At 36.9% G+C, this 19,463-nt stretch overlaps 1 protein-coding gene across 1 annotated transcript; it reads left to right on the top strand.

Moving 5' to 3' along the window:
- The first annotated feature begins 9,919 nt into the window (after positions 1-9,919).
- On the top strand, positions 9,920-11,329 carry LOC142221174 (uncharacterized). The gene is made up of 2 exons (XM_075290755.1): positions 9,920-10,101; positions 10,161-11,329. Exons 1-2 carry the CDS (start codon positions 10,005-10,007, stop codon positions 11,195-11,197), a joined length of 1,134 nt encoding a protein of 377 aa, XP_075146870.1. The 5' UTR covers positions 9,920-10,004; the 3' UTR covers positions 11,198-11,329.
- Positions 11,330-19,463: the final 8,134 nt, after the last annotated feature.

Here is a 19,463-nt window from a genome sequence, read left to right as displayed (position 1 = left end):
TCGGCTAAGCAAAGCGATTCCTTAAAATGGGCTCAAGGAATTCTTGAAGCTGGAAAAAGGGAACGATCACCGGATGAGCTACCATCCTCCAAACGGGATCAAAGATCGTTTGCCTCAGTTGCAAAAGACAGCCTTGTGATGGCTATTATTAATAAAGGAGCATTGGACGGTATGATTCCAAGGCAAAAATGGGGGGAAATTGAGAACGCGATGTCTGGTGTCTACTCAGAGGTGCGTAAAAAGTTTCCCGGACCAAGTCCTCGACGGCAAGATGCTGGATGGTATCAAGGACGATATAAGTTAATAGCTTTTGCAGACCAGAGGTCTATGGATTGCTTTAAAGCTGCATTGATGCTAATTGGTGAAGTTTGGGAAGGAGCCGCTTTGGAGTTAGTCGATAAAAAAGACATACCGGCTAAACCTAGAGCACATGCATGGATACCGGCAAACCCTCCTGATCCTGAGTCAATACTAGAGAGACTAAAAGAATGTAACCCAGATCTTCCAACCGCCGATTGGAAGGTTGGTCGTTTGGATGAGGTGGATGGACAAAGACGACATGCGGTGTTTATATTAAACATAGAGTCGCTGCCACATCTAGCCCAGACCCAAGGACGCGTAAGTTATGGCTTTCATGATATCCATATGAAGGTATACAAAAGCGATCAGCCAAAGGATACCGAAACGGACAAGCCTCCGGTAGAGTCAGCAGTGAAAAAATCTCCTAGCGAAGCCGAAGGAGACATAAAACCTACAGACTATGGCGAAAATCATATGCGGGAAGTTTCTACAGGCTCAAGCCTCACCAAAGCTGAACCGCGGATTGTTGCGAGAGTCACCGAGATCTGTGAAGAGGAAGCCCTTGATGACTCAATTGAAGCGGCTGATGTGACGGTGGTTGAAAATTTGGATGGTTCTACGGTTCCTCCAGATAAATCTTCACCATTGTAAGGCCGCTTGTGCTGCCTTAAAAGTTCTCCTGATGAAAGGAGACATAGATATAGTTCTTATTCAAGAACCATACATATATAAGAACAAGATCTGTGAATTAAGCACTCCGGGTTTCAAACTTTTGCATAATACCGGTAACGATATAAATCGAGCATGTATAATTGCTAAAAACGAACTAAACTTGTTTCTGCTTCCTTCATTGAGCAATGCAGACGCTGTCGTAGCCAGTCTAGAGATATCCACATGCAAATATTGGGTATCTTCGGTCTACATGGGACATGATAGGGATATGCCACCCTGTGCCGTTAAGACCTTAGTTGAGGAGTCACTAAAAACAAAGACAAAACTCATTATGGGATGCGATGCAAATGCACATCATAGTATTTGGGGAAGTAGTGATACTAATGCAAGGGGAGAGTCGCTAATAGAGTTTATTTTGCGTACTAACCTGGTAGTTTGCAATAAGGGAGATGCACCAACCTTCGTCACCAGGAACAGACAAGAGGTTTTGGACGTAACGTTGACCTCTCCGGAACTGAATGATAAGATATCTGAGTGGCAAGTTTTGAGGGAACATAGCTTCTCAGATCATTGCTACATCAGTTTCAAATTTGATGTTCATATCACCAAGATCATATTTCCGCCAAATGTTAGGAAAGCTGACTGGAATAGGTATAGGGAATCGTTCAATTTGATGATACCGGAAGTGCCGGAGACAAATATGGGCACTGTGCAAGATATCGAACACGCAGTGGAGCGGATTACTAAGGCCTTCAACATTTCACTGAAAGCTGCATGCCCTAGAGGAAAGCCAAGGGGAAAAAATCGGCCGCCATGGTGGACTACGGAGTTAAGTAATATGAGGAAATCCTGCAGGAAGCTCTTTAACAAAACAAAGTCCACAAGAGCTCCGGAGGATTGGGACACTTACAAGATGAATCTGAGAGAATATAAACGAGAACTGAGAAGGTCTCAACAAAACTCTTGGGATGATTACTGTAGCAGTATTGAGAATACGTCAGAGGCTTCCAGACTACGGAAGGTACTAGCATCCACTAACACCGCTCCAGGTTTCATTAAAACATCGGAGGGAAATTGGACAACGTCCAGTGAGGAGACGTTGGAGGTACTTTTGGACACACACTTCCTTGGAAATCAGACGGTTGAACCATGTTCCGGCGGTGTAACAGAGGCTCAGCGATCATTTCCTATCGAGGAAATTGTGTCGGAATCTAGAATAAAATGGGCTTTAAATAGCTTTGGACCATTCAAATCCCCCGGACCTGATGGAATTACTCCGGCGGAGTTACAGGCAGTGGCTGGAAGAATTATCCCCTGGTTGACGGTGATATATAAACAATGTGTAAACTTAGCATATATTCCAGAAAAGTGGAGGGAAACAAAAGTCGTCTTCATACCTAAAGCAGGAAAAGCCTCTCACTCGAGTGCGAAGGATTTCCGACCAATCAGCTTATCCTCATTCCTACTTAAGACCCTGGAGAGGATGATAGACATGTATCTTAGAACTACCGTGGATTCAGGTTTGCTCTCGAAACGACAGCATGCATACTCGAAGGGCAGGTCTACTGAGACCGCATTACATGAACTAGTCAGCTTTATTGAAAGCTCACTATCTATCAAAGAATACACAATCGTGGCATTTCTAGACATCGAAGGGGCGTTCAATAACGTCCATCCGAGCTCGATATTAAATGGACTGACAACTCTGAATGTTGACCCAGGTATTCTTAGGCTGTTAGACGAACTTCTATGAAGAGACGTATTTCAGCCACACTAGGGCAAGCAAACATACAAAGGTATGTGAACAGAGGCACTCCCCAAGGAGGAGTTCTATCACCTCTTCTTTGGAATGTTGCTATAAACAACCTTCTGGTTTCTCTAGAAAAAGAAAGGATAAAAGTGGTGGCATACGCAGATGATGTGGCGCTAGCAGTCAGGGGAAAATTCCCATCCACAATCAGAGATATTATACAGAGAGCTCTCCGGATGACTGAGAAATGGACGAAAGATAATGGTCTTGGTGTAAATCCAGCAAAGACAGAAATAGTCATGTACTGCAAAGATCGCAAAACTCCCACGGTTAGGCCCATTTCCTTAGGGGGTACTGAAATTCCCTTTGGTGAGTGTGCAAAATACCTTGGCGTTATTTTGGACAGGAAGCTGAATTTTAGGCTTAATATTGAAGAGAGGGCGAGAAAAGCTTTGTACTCGTGCAAAAAGGCAATAGGGAAAAAGTGGGGACTAAGACCAAAAATTGTGCATTGGCTATACACGGCAGTGGTTAGACCTATAATGCTATATGGCGTTGTAGTCTGGTGGCCGGCACTTCAGAAACCGACTTGTTTAGATAAAGTTCAGCGTATGGCGAGCTTATGTATCTCAGGCGCATTTAGTAAGACAGGAACAGACTCCCTTAATGTCATGCTACATCTATTGCCTTTAGACATTTTGGCCAAACAGTCAGCTGGAACAACGGCTGTGCGGTTGCGCGAGCTATCGCTGTGGTCGGAAAAAAATGTACGGTCATAGTTCGGTCCTCAAAGTAATGGCAGATGTGCCTAACGTAGTGGATTACACCCTGGCAAAACCACCTTTCGACAAAAAGTTTGAAACTCTAATTCCCAACAGTGAGGCGTGGTGTACACAGACCCCGGGGTATAAAAGATATATAGATTTCTATACTGATGGCTCCAAATTGAATGGACAAGTGGGCTTCGGAGTATATTCTAAAGATCTGGAAATTCGAATAGCGAAAAGATTACCTAATCACTGTAGTGTTTTTCAGGCTGAAATATTGGCAATAAGAGAGATGGTGAATTGGCTGAGAAGTAATGTTCCAACAAATATTGGCATTAATATATACTCAGACAGTCAACCTGCAATAAAATCCTTGGACTCTGTGTTCCTTAACTCAAAAACGGCCATAGACTGCCGCAAATCTCTCAACGAGATGGCTGAGCAGTACAATATTCACCTAATATGGGTGCCTGGTCATAGGAACATACCGGGGAACTGTGAAGCAGATGTGTTAGCAAGGCTAGGAACTACCTTACATAATCCAGGGGAACTAGAATCTGTTGGTATGCCTCTGGCCACCTGCAAGCTCTTACTGCGTGAGAAGGCTGTTATGATGGCCAATATTCGATGGGAAAATTGCAAGGGTTGTAACGACACCAAGCAAATATGGCCCCATTTAAACTTAAACCGCACACTAGATATGCTAGTGTTCTCAAGGCGTCAGATAGCACTCCTAATATCTGCTATAACGGGTCGCTGCCTGATAGGCGAATTTGAAAAACTATAGGTGCGAAGTATAATGACTATTGTATAAGCTGTCATGACGTGGAGGAAAAGGAATCAATTAAACACCTCTTGTGTGAGTGTCCTGCTTTTTGTGTAAGGCGTAAGCGAATTTTAGGAGCATATAGCTTTAGATTACTGGCTGACCTGGAAAACGTTAACTTAAGCAGTTTGTTAATGTTTTTGGAGCAATCTGGTTGGTTCCACAAAAGTTAATAATAGAGAAGGTTCAGTGGTTAAGACTAGAAGTGCCCATATGTAATAGGTACTTTTAGTTAAATGTGGTATCACAATGGACTGAATAGTCTAAGTGAGCCTGAAATTTAATCGGGCTGCCACTTTAACCTAACCTAACCTAAAGCAGATAGGTAGCCCCCCCTTAGCTAAAAATTAATAGACTGAAGTTATTGGCAACTAAAAGTAGGTCCACACTTTTTCCCAGCCAAAAAAAATGGGAGTTGTTCTAAAGGCACAACTTTAAAAGCACTTCCAAAAATGTCCTCACAAACAAGTTTATTATTTTAACTACACACATAAGCGTAGGAAGGCCTCTGGGGAGGGGGCTTAGACCCCCCAGAAAAATGTTAGCCCCCCCAGAATTTGAAAACCTATTTACGATTTTACATTTTTATAAAAATTAAACAAGTACATCCAAAGAAATTTGTTAGTGGGGATAGAAGAAAAGTCTGCTAAAACCGCAGAAAGTCTGCTGAAAAAGGGACAGCAGTCACTGTTTGCTGAAATAGCAAACATTTCCTGCTATTTTTTAAGCTCAATTACACTAAAACATATTTTATTTTGGCAAAAATGTCAACTTAGGATCTATCCTAATAGAATTAACACAATATTTTATGAATATCTATAGTATTTGACCAAATATTTGAATATTTATCGAATTGAGGCATAACAGCAAACAAAATGTTTGCTGATCGTATTTAGGAGCTTGTAAGTATATTACAGAGCAAAAAATATACCAAAAACTACTTTTGGTTCTTAAATACGCTTTGGGGAAAATTTTATAACCTAAAAATTGTATAAACTGCTGTTCATTAGGCCCTGCAGTACAAAAATATAACAGCAGACATCGACTGCTGTTTTTAGCAGACTTTTTTCTATGAGTGTATATACTCGTACAACGCACAAAGTTCCACTGAAGACTTTCATGCACAATCGAATTACTTGGTTAGGTTAGGTTAAAGTGGCAGCCCGATTAAGATTCAGGCTCACTTAGACTATTCAGTCCATTGTGATACGAACGAATGTCCACCGTTTCAACAACCGTTGCAATGAATTTGCATCATTTCTAAGGTGTGATCCGAATTCAGTGTTTTGAATGTGAATTAAAAATTTTGTGATATTTTCCCAAATAAATAATTTTTATACTTTTTTATGATTTTTAATGCATCCTAACGCTTGTTTGAAACGTTTTTTCAAATATTATCGATTTTTCTATAATGGATTTAGCATTTTTGTGGCAAAATTTGAATAATTTGTACCATTTTATTTATTCTTACTCTTTTTTAAACTATTTGAAAAAAAAAACAAAAAATTACGCATTAAAATAAAAAATGAAGTAAAAAAACTTCCTGTGTAGTTAAAATAGTTAACTTCTTTGTGAAGACATTTTTGGAAGTGCTTTTAAACTTGTGCCTTTAGAACAACTCCCAATTTTTTGCTGGGAAAAGTGTGGAACTACCCTACGGGAAATGGATCAACCACAGAACTGGTACAGTTCTGATCAAAACGTATGGAAGGGACCGTCCACTTTAACATGGGTTTGTCATTGACGGAGTAAACTTACATTTTAGGACGCGACTTGGACTATCCCAAAGGACACGTCCTGGGACAATTTAGCAGGAGCAGCCCATAAACAGGTCCTCAGGAACCAGTCTCGGACAAACTCTTAGAAATCTCTTTCAATTTGGGCTCCTAATCGAACCCGAAATGAAAAAAAGGTTATTCTGATAATTTTATTTCACAAAATGTATTTCACTAAAATTGCAACTAACTGGAGCACAGGTACCAGTTCTGTGATAGGTCCGTCAGTGGCAATTTGCACCAATTTCCCGTAGGGTACTTTTAGTTGCTTTATTATAAATTGATTGTCGAGTTATTTTGATGTCTATTTCTTTATTCAATTTTATGAAATAAAACATTAGTTGAAGCTATAAGTTCAGTCTATAAAGTTTTAGCTAGGGGGGCTATAGCCCCCCAATTTCCCGTAGGGTACTTTTAGTTGCTTTATTATAAATTGATTGTTGAGTTATTTTGATGTCTATTTCTTTATTCAATTTTATGAAATAAAACATTAGTTGAAGCTATAAGTTCAGTCTATAAAGTTTTAGCTAGGGGGGCTATAGCCCCCCCCCCCTAGGAAAATTGTCTAGCTACGCTAATGACTACACAGGAAGTTGTTTTACTTCAATTCTCGTGCTTTTCATATTTTTTATGGACATTTTTGTTGTTTTTTTTTAATGGTACATATTATTCAAATTTTGCCATTCTAGAAAAATCAAACGTTAGTATGCATTAAAAATCATAAAAAATTATAAAAATTATTTATTTGGGAAAATATCACAAACTTTTTTAATTCATCTTCAAAACACTGAATTCGGATCACACCTTAAGAAACGAAGGAAATTCAGTGCAACGGCTGTTGAATGGATGCCAATCAATCCGTTCTATCACATGCTCATGTTAAATTCATCGCTTCTGCGCCAATTTTGCACAACTTCCGGGAGAACATTTTCACTACTTTTTGGGCCTTATTAAGCCTTATTAAGATATTCATTTATGAAAGAATAATTTTAATATCAATCGACTATTTTTTAATTAAATCGACTAAAAATCAGACAAAACAAATAATTGCGTATGTTAGTTAAACGAACTAAAAAATGGGGAAAAAATTATACACAAATGAATCACAAAGATTTACTAAATTCGTACTTCTCAAAAAATAGTTCATTATTTTTGTAAATTTGTAAAATTTACTACAAATTAGAGGTGTGCACGTGACACGAAATTGTCGTGAATCACAAAAAATTTCGTCACTCACGCTCATGGCAACGACGTGAGTGTGCGTGAGCGTGATTAACAAACCAAAAGTCGTGCGTGAGTGTGAGTCACGAAAATAATTTCTTCGCGAGTGTGCATGAGTAACGAATTTCGGAAAAATACGCTCACGAAAAAAATACAGCCCACGCACATAAAACGCTTACGTTATGAATTCATTTACCTGGGATGTTAAGAGTTTAATAACGTTCTCAATTTTAATCATGCTCATGTTTTCAAACACGCCCCTAAGGAAAATTAGTCATAAAATTATTCGTGAGTCACGACATTTCGTGCGTGAATACAAATTTTCTTTTCGTGAGTGTGAGTGAGTCCTACCAAACAATATCGTGCGTGAGTGTGCGTGAGTAAGATTTTCCCGTCGTGAGTGCGCGTAGCGATTATCAAACATATTTTACTGTTATGCTTTAATTTGAGATAAGTTAAGATTTTTGAGCACACGAGTGTATGTTCTCAAAAATCATAGAAAAAAAGACTGCTGTTAATAGCAAACACGGCCTGTGTTTCTCGGCGTACAAACAACTGCTGTTTTAGCAGTTTTGTTTTGATTAAAGAACAAAACCAACAATAAGAAAACAAAACGAATGAATCTTGTCATAAAAATATTGTTAAAAAATTATATATCAAATTTAGTTTTGCAATTTCAAATTTCAAAATTTTGTTAGAATTCAACGCTAAAACAACGCTAAATAAAATTTTAAATATGAATTTAGGTTAAATCTTTTATTTTAATTAAGATTGTTTAATTAACAGTTTTAACTTGCTGAAATAGCTAACTCGTTTAGTCGAAAGAGCAGTAGTACACCCAGAAAAAAGTGCCTTCGAAACTAAAGGAAAAAATTTTCATCAATATAGTTTATCCATTTTATTTCCATTAAGGTAAATTTTTGTGAAAAATAATAAAATTTACTCGTTTCAGTAAAAAAATCCTAAACTGTAAGCAGTTAGGAATAGTTCATTAACTAGAATAAGGCATGGAATTTTACTCATACTATTTTCTTCGCTGGGTATAAGAATTTACTACTGAAAAAGAAAATTTTATTCACCGATAACAAAGCATTCGTAAAAATAAACAAAAACCGAACTAAAACCAAGTTTCCTCAAAATTAGTAAAATTTCTTATAAAATGATAATTGCGACTTCCTTTATAATAGAAAGTTTTTCATACATACGAACAACACTAGGCATAGAAAAATATTTTAGTTCATTCGTACTAAGAAGTATGCAATCCTTTCAAAACTTAAGGAAACACACTTCTTAGAATATAGGAAATTTTCCTAAATTTCTATTGTCTACCTGTAATCGATACCTGTCATCGTAATCGATGTGTTTGCGCGTGGGTGTAATCGATATATTTGCGCGTCGGTTGTTTTTTTAGTTGGAATCGCGTTGTTTTGGTATACGGAGAGATGGTTAAAAAATAATATGGTAAAATAATATAATAAATAACAAATAAAATATATAAAATATTTGTTATTTGAAATTAGTGAGAAAAATTTTCGTTTTTTTTAATAAATCTATCAATGTTCGTGATAGTGTATAAAGAAAGAAAACACCAGCAGAATAACAACCCTTTCATTTGTCTTCATTTTGGAATCTTCAATTATCAGGTAATATTCAGTGACGCTAACCTTTTGCAACAAAAATGTTTTATGATTTTTTATATTTGTAGGTATTGAAATTGTAAAAGGAGGACAAAATCGTTAGGCAGCAACTTATTAAAAGTGAAAAGTACAAGAAGATAAAAAGGGCGTTTTACAGTTGATAATATCACACGGAAATTGGAAATAGTGGAATAATAAACTAATATTTCAAAGAGATTCGATGCTGTTGATTCTTAATAAATATATTCAATATATTAATAAAACATGTATTTTATTGAAGATAAAATTGCTTATAGAAATAAATAAAATTGTATTTAAAAACGAAGGTAAGCAGTTCTAATTATGAAGTAAAAGTTTTACCACAAATGTGTAAGATTTGTCGAAATGAATGAAAAAATTTCAATAAAATCATTCCATATATGAATTCAAATTAGTTAATTTTTTCATTCTGTAGTATAGTGGTATATAAATATAGGAAAATGTTAACTAATATATGGAATGCACTATTCCTAATTTCTACGAAAATCACATCGTTCAAACAAATAAAAATGTCTTTGGCGCTATACGAAGTTCAACTTTCTTCACAATGAGTTCATTTTAACTTAAAGAAGGGGTCACTTTTTTCTGGGTGTAAGTTTTCGGTTTTAGTCAAGGAGACTACTTTCAGTTCTTCAGCGGACAAAAAAATGCTGAAACAATTAAATTTTCTGCTACTATTACTAACTTTTTATTTTAAGAGCGACATATTTTGCATAAACCCCTTCACAAATTGTCATTACAACAGATTTTATTGTAAATTAAATACAAAAGTAGATTGTCTTTTATTTAATATTTTTCTACTCCAGCATTTTTTTGCTGTTACAATTTTCCTTGAGTGTACTGAAAGTACTGTACAGAAATGCTCAAAATCATAAACACTTTGAAATTATTTGAAATATTTTTTTTTTTGTATCACACTTAGCCTTGAAAAAAATGTTATAGATTTTGGAAGAAAGTTGAAGAAAACGTTCGGATAAACCCCAAAAAAATATATTTCGTAATTTAGGAAAAAAATTTATGAGTTTAAAAATTGCTAACATACTCGATAAAATTCTTTTTTGGCTAAGCAAAATTTTTAAATATTCGCGCGAAAAAATGAATTCCGAAAATAATGGTAAGCATTTTCTTACTTTCGCAATCCTTTTAATGTATATATGTATGTCGAATTTCTAGAATGCCAAGATGAGATCAAAGGCATGGAACAATGCTCGAATTCGTGCCAGGATGCTCTTTGTAAATGCCAAAAATATGTTTTGATTCCATCCTCGGAATGTGAAAAATATAATACAATTGTAGTAAACTGCAATTTAAAAACCGAACCCAAGGCGACTGGAGCTCTTTCCAAAGATCTCTCGCATATTAGAATTGGAGGCTCAAAAAGTGGTTCTGAATACGATATATTTAACCTACGGAGCCTTTATCAAATTTCAAGTCATAGTATTGAAAATAAAGATTGCAGTCGACCCATTCCTAACGATCCCAAGATAAAGGACGTTAGTTCCCATAGCCTAAAAGTAGAAGTTCACAACAAGCCATTGCTTCAAATTCCTGGGATCGAAACACAATGTAGTAGTTTCCAACTGAATCTAACAAAGAATACTAGTCCATTTGGCAAACATGACGATAGATATACAAAAAAATCGAAAAATATTTGTACGCACAACATTCAATTAGAACTGTTTACAATGCCATCAATTCATCAAGCAAAAATTGAAGATATTTCATCTAAAAGTGAGAAATTAATAGAATCTCAGAAATCAGATATAATTGTCATTAGCAGTGGCGATGATGAAGAAGAAGATGTACATTGTGATACCAAATTATCGGATATGGAAGTTGAGACGGATACGGAATTTAAGTCAGACCTTCAACCACTATTTAAAAAAACATGTCGAACGAAATCTTGCCAAAAGGCAAAAGACACAGAAGATTGCCAAGAAATTCCCATTGAAACTCAACACTTTGGTGGTATGCAAAATAAACTTATGCAAATACCATCGTCATCTTCTTCGGTGCATTATTCAACTTTAAGATCGTCGCCAATATCATCCAAAATGCGTCAATTGGAACTGCATCGTTTACGAGTACAAGTTGAAAGAAAACGTCTGGAATTGCTGGATATGAAATTGAGACGCGAACTACTACTCCAAAGGGAAATCAGAAGAAAAGGATTAGATTTTAAAGAGCTCGAAGATGAAAAAGATGTGTAAATTTCAATTTGATAAAATGGAACGAAATTTTGGTGGATAGGTTACACAATTTTTTTTCTACATGACACTTTACATACAAAAAAATATATTTAATAAAATGAGGCGGAAAAGGCGAGGACCCCGAAAAACTAATTCGAATTTGTTAAATTTGTGACTTTTTGTAAAACATCAAAAAGTTTGCTGGAAAAGGGAAAGCAGTCACTGTTTGCTGAACTAGTAAACATTGTCTGCTATTTTTATACCCTCCACCATAGGATGGGGGGTATATTAACTTTGTCATTCCGTTTGTAACACATCGAAATATCGCTCTAAGACCCCATAAAGTATATATATTCTGGGTCGTGGTGAAAATCTGAGTCGATCTGAGCATGTACGTCCGTCCGTCTGTTGAAACAAGCTATGCTTGAAACTTGGCACAAGTAGTTGTTATTGATGTAGGTCGGATGGTATTGCAAATGGGCCATATCGGTCCACTTTTACGTATAGCCCCCATATAAACGGACCCCAAAATTTGGCTTGCGAGGCCTCTAAGAGAAGCAAATTTCATCCGATCCGGCTGAAATTTGGTACATGGTGTTAGTATATAGTCTCTAATAACCATGCAAAAATTGGTGCACATCGGTCTATAATTATATATAGCCCCCATATAAACCGATCCCCCGATTTGGCTTGCGAGGCCCCTACGAGAAGCAATTTCATCCGATCCGGCTGAAATTTGGTACAAGGTGTTAGTATATAGTCTCTAATAACCATGCAAAAATTGGTGCACATCGGTCTATAATTATATATAGCCCCCATATAAACCGATCCCCCGATTTGGCTTGCGAGGCCTCTAAGAGAAGCAAATTTCATCCGATCCGGCTGAAACTTGGTACGTGATGTTAGTATATGGTCTCTAACAACCATGCAAAAATTGGTCCACATCGGTTCATAATTATATATAGCCCCCATATAAAACGATCACCAGATTTGACCTCCGGAACCTCTTGGAAGAACAAAATTCATCTGATTCAGTTGAAATTTGGTACGTGGTGTTAATATATGGCCTCAAACTCCCATGCAAAAATTGGTCGATATCGGTCCATAATTATATGTAGGCCCCATATAAACCGATCCCCAGATTTGACCTCCAGAGCCCCAGAGGAAGAGCAAAATTCTTCCCATTCGGTTGGAATTTGGTACGTGATGTTAGTATATGGGATCCAACAACCATGCAGGAATTGGTTCCTATCAGTCCATAATTATATATAGCTCCCATATAAACCGATCCCCAGATTTGACCTTCGGTGCCTTTTGGAGAAGCAAAATTCATCCGATCTGCTTGAAATTTGGTACGTGGTGGTAGTATATGATATTTACCAACCATGCCAAAAGTAGTCCATATCAGTCCATAATCGTACATAGCCCCATATAAACCGATCCCGAGATTTGATTTTGGAACCTCTTGGAGGAGCAAATTTCATCCGAGTGAGTTGAAATTTGGCACATCGGTCTATAGTTATATATGGCCCTCAGATAAATCGATCCCCAATCACACAAAAATTGGTCCATATCAAGTTCATAATTGTATAAAGCCCCATATAAGCGACCCCCATATTTCAATTCTGGCTCTCTACGTACAAAAAGTCCATATCGATTCGTAATTATTTGTAGACTTAACTATACATAACTATTTTGTCTAATATACCATGTATGGACTAAATCACAATTTAGAAAACGATGTTAAGAAGTTTTAAGATACCACAACCCAAGTAATTCGATTGTGGATCATAATCTTTCCTAGAAGTTTCTACGCAATCCATGGTGGTGGGTACATAAGATTCGGCCTGGCCGAACTTGCGGCCGTATATACTTGTTTAAACTCGATTACACAAAACAATGTTTTAGTTTGGGTGAAACAAATAAAAATATCATGTTAGGAGCCATCGTAACACAAAACAATATTTTATGAATATCTATACACTCATAGAAAAAAGTCTGCTAAAAACAGCAGTCGATGTCTGCTGTTATATTTTTGTACTTCAGGGCCAAATGAACAACAATTTATAAAATTTTTAGGTTATAAATTTTTCCCCAAAGCATATTTAAGAACCAAAAGTATTTTTTAGTATATTTTTGCACTGTAATATACTTACAAGCTCCTAAATACGATCAGCAAACATTTTGTTTGCTGTTGTGCCTCAATTCGACAAATATTCAGATTTTTGGTCAAATACTACAGATATTCATAAAATTTGTTTTAATTATGTTAGGATAGCTCCTAAGTTGACATTTTTATTTGTTTTAGCCAAAATAAAACATGTTTTAGTGTAATCGAGCTTCAAAAATAGCTAGTTTGCTATTTCAGCAAACAGTGACTGCTGTCCCTTTTTCAGCAGACTTTCTGCTGTTTTAGCAGACTTTTATGCTGTCCCTACTAACAAATTTCTTTGGGTGTAGTATTTGTCCAAAAACCTGTTTGCAAAACAGCAAACAAAAAGCTTGCTGGTCGTATTTAGGAGCTTGTAAGAATATTACAGTGCAAAAATATACCAAAAACTACTTTTGGTTCTTAAATATGCTTTGGGTAAAAATTTATAATCTAAAAATTTTATAATTTATTGGTCGTTAGACCCAAAGACAATACACTTTAGAAGATGGGAAATTTGGCTTGCGTCATACCAAATGTTGCGTTGACGGCGCTACGTCCATACATGTTTGTAATTTCTTTTATTTGCTTTTTTTAATGAAAAACTTAATTTTAAACTGAACAATGGTAAATTTAGAGCAATAAATTAAAAATTATATATTCCCGTTTGTTCCAAGATGTTTCCAACTCTTATTTCTTTTTATATGAATTTTAATGTGTCAAACCAAACGCGTAAATGACAAGTAGGGACCAAGCACCATCAATTGTTTGATGTTCTCAGCAGACAATTTCCCATCTTCTAAAGTGTATTGTCTTTGGTTAGACCCTGAAGTACAAAAAGTTAACAGCAGATATCGACTGGTATACTTCTAAAGTGTATTGTCTTTGGTTAGACCCTGAAGTACAAAAAGTTAACAGCAGACATCGACTGGTATACTGGTTCTCAGCAGACAATTTCCCATCTTCTAAAGTGTATTGTCTTTGGTTAGACCCTGAAGTACAAAAAGTTAACAGCAGACATCGACTGGTATACTATAAAAAGCACAATTTAATCAAAAATCGAAGAAAACGATGAACAATAAGTTCATGGGAAATGGAATTCGTGCCACATAAAATAAAAAGCAATGATAAAAGGTCCGTCGACAATATGGCAAAAACGTTAAATATGATAGCAATTTGAAATTGCTTTTTAATTTACTCTTATACTCACCAAGCATGTTTTGGGATTTGAAATGTTTCCCCTTTATAAGCACTTCAAAACGAGTCAAACTTAAAAACAAGTTCAAACACAAGTTTTCCCCCAAAACACGTCAATTTTAGAATGTGAACCCACCTAATTTGGAATATACCCCGAATAACATACCCTTTTCAAAATATATGTCAAAATATTGAAATAAGTTTCATAGAAAAAAAAAAACCAAAGGCTTTTAAGAACATGGACATATGAAAATAACATAAAAATTGTTTTCCCTTTGCGCTCGCGGTAATTATTTGGACATAGGTTGCATATATGTGAATTTCTAGTTTCCATGGTAACTGTCAAACTAAAACATCTCAACCCGGTGTGAACGGTGAAATATTTTGGATAAATTCTTTTTTAAATAAAATTGAACTAAACTAAATTCGTTTAATGTACAACAATTTTTTGGGGCTCTAGATTTTTTTTACTTAAAATATTTAAAGAATCCCGGGATTTATAAAAATCGATCCCGAATGACAGCCCTAATTGACATCTACTGAACATTTATATCAGTTAAAAACATAAAGGGTGGTTTATTAAGGGCTTAATTCGCAGATACAATATAATTATTGTTTTCTGAGAACCACTAACCTTAGGTTAGGTTAAAGTGGCAGCCCGATTACGATTCAGGCTCACTTAGACTATTCAGTCCATTGTGATACCACATTAACTAAAAGTACCTATTACATATGGGCACTTCTAGTTTTAACCGTTGAACCTTCTCGATTATTTTCTTCTGTTGAACCAACCAGATTGTTCCAAAAACATAAGCAGACTGCTTAAGTTAACGTTTTCCAGGTCCGCCAGTAATCTGAAGCTATATGCCCCTAAAATTTGCTTACGCCTTACACAAAATGCAGGACACACAAGAGGTGTTTATTGATTCCTTTTCCTCCGCATCATGACAGCTCATACAATAGTCATTATACTTCGCACCAATAGTTTTTGCAAAATCGCCTATCAGGCAGCGACCCGTTATAGCAGATATCTGGCGTCTCGAGAACACTAGCATATCTAGTGTGCGGTTTAAGTTTAAATGGGGCCATATTTGCTTGGTGTCGTTACAACCCTTACAATTCTCCCATCGAACATTTGCCATCATGACAGCCTTCTCACGCAGTAAGAGCTTGCAGGTAGCCAGAGGCATACCAACAGATTCTAGTTCCCCTGGAATATGTAAGGTAGTTCCTAGCCTTGCTAGCTCATCTGCTTCGCAGTTCCCCGGTATGTTCCTATGGCCAGGCACCCATATTAGGTGAATATTGTGCTGCTCAGCCATCTCATTGAGAGATTTGCGGCAGTCGATGGCCGTTTTCGAGTTGAGGAACACAGAGTCCAAGGATTTTATTGCAGGTTGAATGTCTGAGTATATATTAATGCCAATATTGCTTGGAGCATTACTTCTCAGCCAATTCACAACTTCTCTTATTGCTAATATTTCAGCCTGAAAAACACTACAGTGATCAGGTAATCTTTTCGCTATTCGGAGTTCCAGATCTTTAGAATATACTCCGAAACCCACTTGGCCATCCAATTTGGAGCCATCAGTGTAGAAATCTATATATCTTTTATTCCCCGGGGTCCGTGTACACCACGCCTCACTGTTGGGAATTAGAGTCTCAAACTTTTTGTCGAAAAGTGGACTCGCCAAAGTGTAGTCCACTACGTTAGGCACATCTGGCATTATTTTGAAGACCGAACTGTGACCGTAACTTTTTTCCGACCACAGCGATAGCTCGCGCAACCGCACAGCCGTAGTTGCAGCTGACTGTTTGGCCGAAATGTCTAAAGGCAATAGATGCAGTATGACATTAAGGGAATGTGTTCCTGTCTTGCTGAATGCGCCTGAGATACACAAGCACGCCACACACAAAAAAAAAATTTTCTGATTCAATCACCAAATTAATTGATCCAATTATTTTTTTAATTGAAATGTCTTCAATCACGAAAATGATAGTATCAATCATAGTTTTAATTGGACATAGAAAAAATGCTTGATTACAAAATTAATTGATTTTCAAATTAATTTCAATTAATTTTTTAATTGATTCAATTAAAAATTTCATTGATGTTGATTGCAAAACTCAATTAATTTATTAATTAAAAAAGGTAACTATTTTTAATTACTTTCTGAATTGGCTTAGAGTTTTTATTTGGATTAACAAATGGTTGTTTGAAATATATTTTTAATTAAAAATTAAAAAAAAATCAGCACTTTTTTAACTGAATTAGTCTTCCGAATTTGATTAAAAAGTTAATTGTATCAATTAATTTTTTAATTAAAAATTTAAAAATTTTCAATCATTGACTTAATTAACTTAATGCTTCTATCATGATTAAAAAGTTAATTGTATCAATTAATTTATTAATTGAAAAAATTTTCAACTTCAATTAACTTTTTAATTGGAAATATTTTGGTGATATTTTTTTCTGTGCATACGCTGAACTTTGTCTAAACTTGTCGGCTGGTGAAGTGCCGGCCACCAGACTACAACACCATATAGCATTATAGGTCTAACCACTGCCGTGTATAGCCAATGTACAATTTTTGGTTTTAGTCCCCACTTTTTCTCTATTGCCTTTTTGCACGAGTATAAAGCTACCGTTGCTTTCCTCGCCCTTTCTTCAATATTAAGCTTAAAGTTCAGCTTCTTGTCCAAAATAACACCAAGGTATTTTGCACACTCCCTAAAGGGAATTTCAATACCCCCTAAAGATATGGACCTAACCGTGGGAGTTTTGCGATCTTTGCAGTACATGACTAGTTCTGTCTTTGCAGGATTTACCCCAAGACCATTATCTTTCGCCCATTTCTCAGTTATCCGGAGGGCTCTCTGTATAATATCTCTAACTGTTTATGGGAATTTTCCCCTGACTGCTAGCGCCACATCATCTGCGTACGCCACCACTTGTATCCTTTCTTTTTCTAGGGAAACCAGAAGGTCGTTTATAGCAACATTCCAAAGAAGAGGTGATAGAACTCCTCCTTGAGGAGTGCCTCTGTTCACATACCTTTGTATGTTTGCTTGTCCTAGTGTGGCTGAAATGCGTCTCTTCCTTAGAAGTTCGTCTAACAGCCTAAGTATACCTGGATCAACATTTAGAGGTGTCAGTCCATTTAATATCGAGCTCGGATGGACGTTATTGAACGCTCCTTCGATGTCTAGAAATGCCACGATTGTGTATTCTTTGACAGATAGTGAGCTTTCAATAAAGCTGACTAGTTCATGTAATGCGGTCTCAGTAGACCTGCCCTTCGAGTATGCATGTTGTCGTTTCGAGAGCAAACTTGAATCGACGCTAGTTCTAAGATAAATATCTACCATCCTCTCCAGAGTCTTAAGCTGATTGGTCGGAAATCCTTCGCAATCGAGTGAGAGGCTTTTCCCGCTTTAGGTATGAAAACGACTTTTGATTCCCTCCACTTTCGTGGAATATATGCTAAGTTGATACATCCTATATATATCGCCGACAACCAGGGGATAATTCTGTCAGCCACCGCTTGTAACTCCGCCGGAGTAATTCCATCAGGTCCGGGGATTTGAATGATCCAAAGCTATTTAACGCCCATTTTATTCTCGATTCTGATACAATTTCCTCGATAGGAAACGACCGCTGAGCCACTATGGCACCGCCAGTGCATGGTTCAACCGTCTGATTTCCGGGAAAATGTGTGTCCAATAGTACCTCCAGCGTCTCCTCATTGGACGTTGTCCAATTGCCCTCCGATGTTTTAATGAAACCTGGAGCGGAGCTCGTGGATGCTAGAACCTTCCGTAGTCTGGAAGCCTCGTCCCAATCCACAGGAGCTCTGGTCCCAATCCACAGGAGCTCTGGTGGACTTTGCTTTGTTAAAGAGCTTCCTGCACAATTTCCTCATATTACCTAACTCCGTAGACCACCATGGTGGTCGATTTTTCCCCCTTGGCTTCCCCTTAGGAAGCCAAGGGGGAAAAATCAGCTTTTAGTGAAATGTTGAAGGCCTTAGTAATCCTCTCCACTGTGTGTTCGATAACTTGCACAGTGCTCATATTTGTCTCTGGTATTTCCGGTATCATCATATTGAACGATTCCCTATACCTATTCCAGTCAGCTTTCCTAACATTTGGCGGAAATATGGTCTTGGTGGTATGAACATCAAATTTGAAACTGATGTAGCGATGATCTGAGAAGCTGTGTTCATTTAAAACCTGCCACTCATATATCATTTCATTCAGTTCTTGCGAGGCCAAGGTGATGTCCAAAACCTCTTGCCTGTTTTTAGTGACAAAGGTTGGGGCATCTCCCTTGTTGCAAACTACCAGATTAGTACACAAAATAAACTCTATTAGCGACTCTCCCCTTGCATTAGTATCACTACTTCCCCATATACTATGATGCGCATTCGCATCGCATCCAATAATGAATTTCGTCTTTGTTTTCAGTGACTCCTCAACTAAGGTCTTAACGGCACATGGAGGCATCTCCCTGTCATGTCCCATATAGACCGAAGATACCCAATATTTGCATTTGGCTATTTCTAAATTGGCAACGACAGTGTCTGCATTGCACATTGAAGGAAGCAGAAACAAATTAAGCTCGTTTTTAGCAATTATACAGGCTCGAATTACATCATTACCAGTATACTGCAATAGTTTGAACCCCGGAGTACTTAATTCACATATTTTGTTTCTATAAACATATGGTTCTTGAATAAGAACTATGTCTATGTCCCCTTTCATCAGGAGAACTTTTAAGGCAGCACATGCAGCCTTACAATGATGAAGATTTATCTGGAGGATCCGTAGGACCATCGAGATTTTCAACAACCGTCACATCAGCCGCTTCAATCGAATCATCAAGAATGTCCTCTTCAGAGATATCGGTGACTCTCGCAATAACCATAGGTTCAACTTTGG

This window comes from Haematobia irritans, chromosome 1 (genome assembly GCF_050003625.1).
Source record: "Haematobia irritans isolate KBUSLIRL chromosome 1, ASM5000362v1, whole genome shotgun sequence".
Taxonomy (NCBI): domain Eukaryota; kingdom Metazoa; phylum Arthropoda; class Insecta; order Diptera; family Muscidae; genus Haematobia; species Haematobia irritans.
This window is presented reverse-complemented; position numbering and strand designations above follow the sequence as displayed.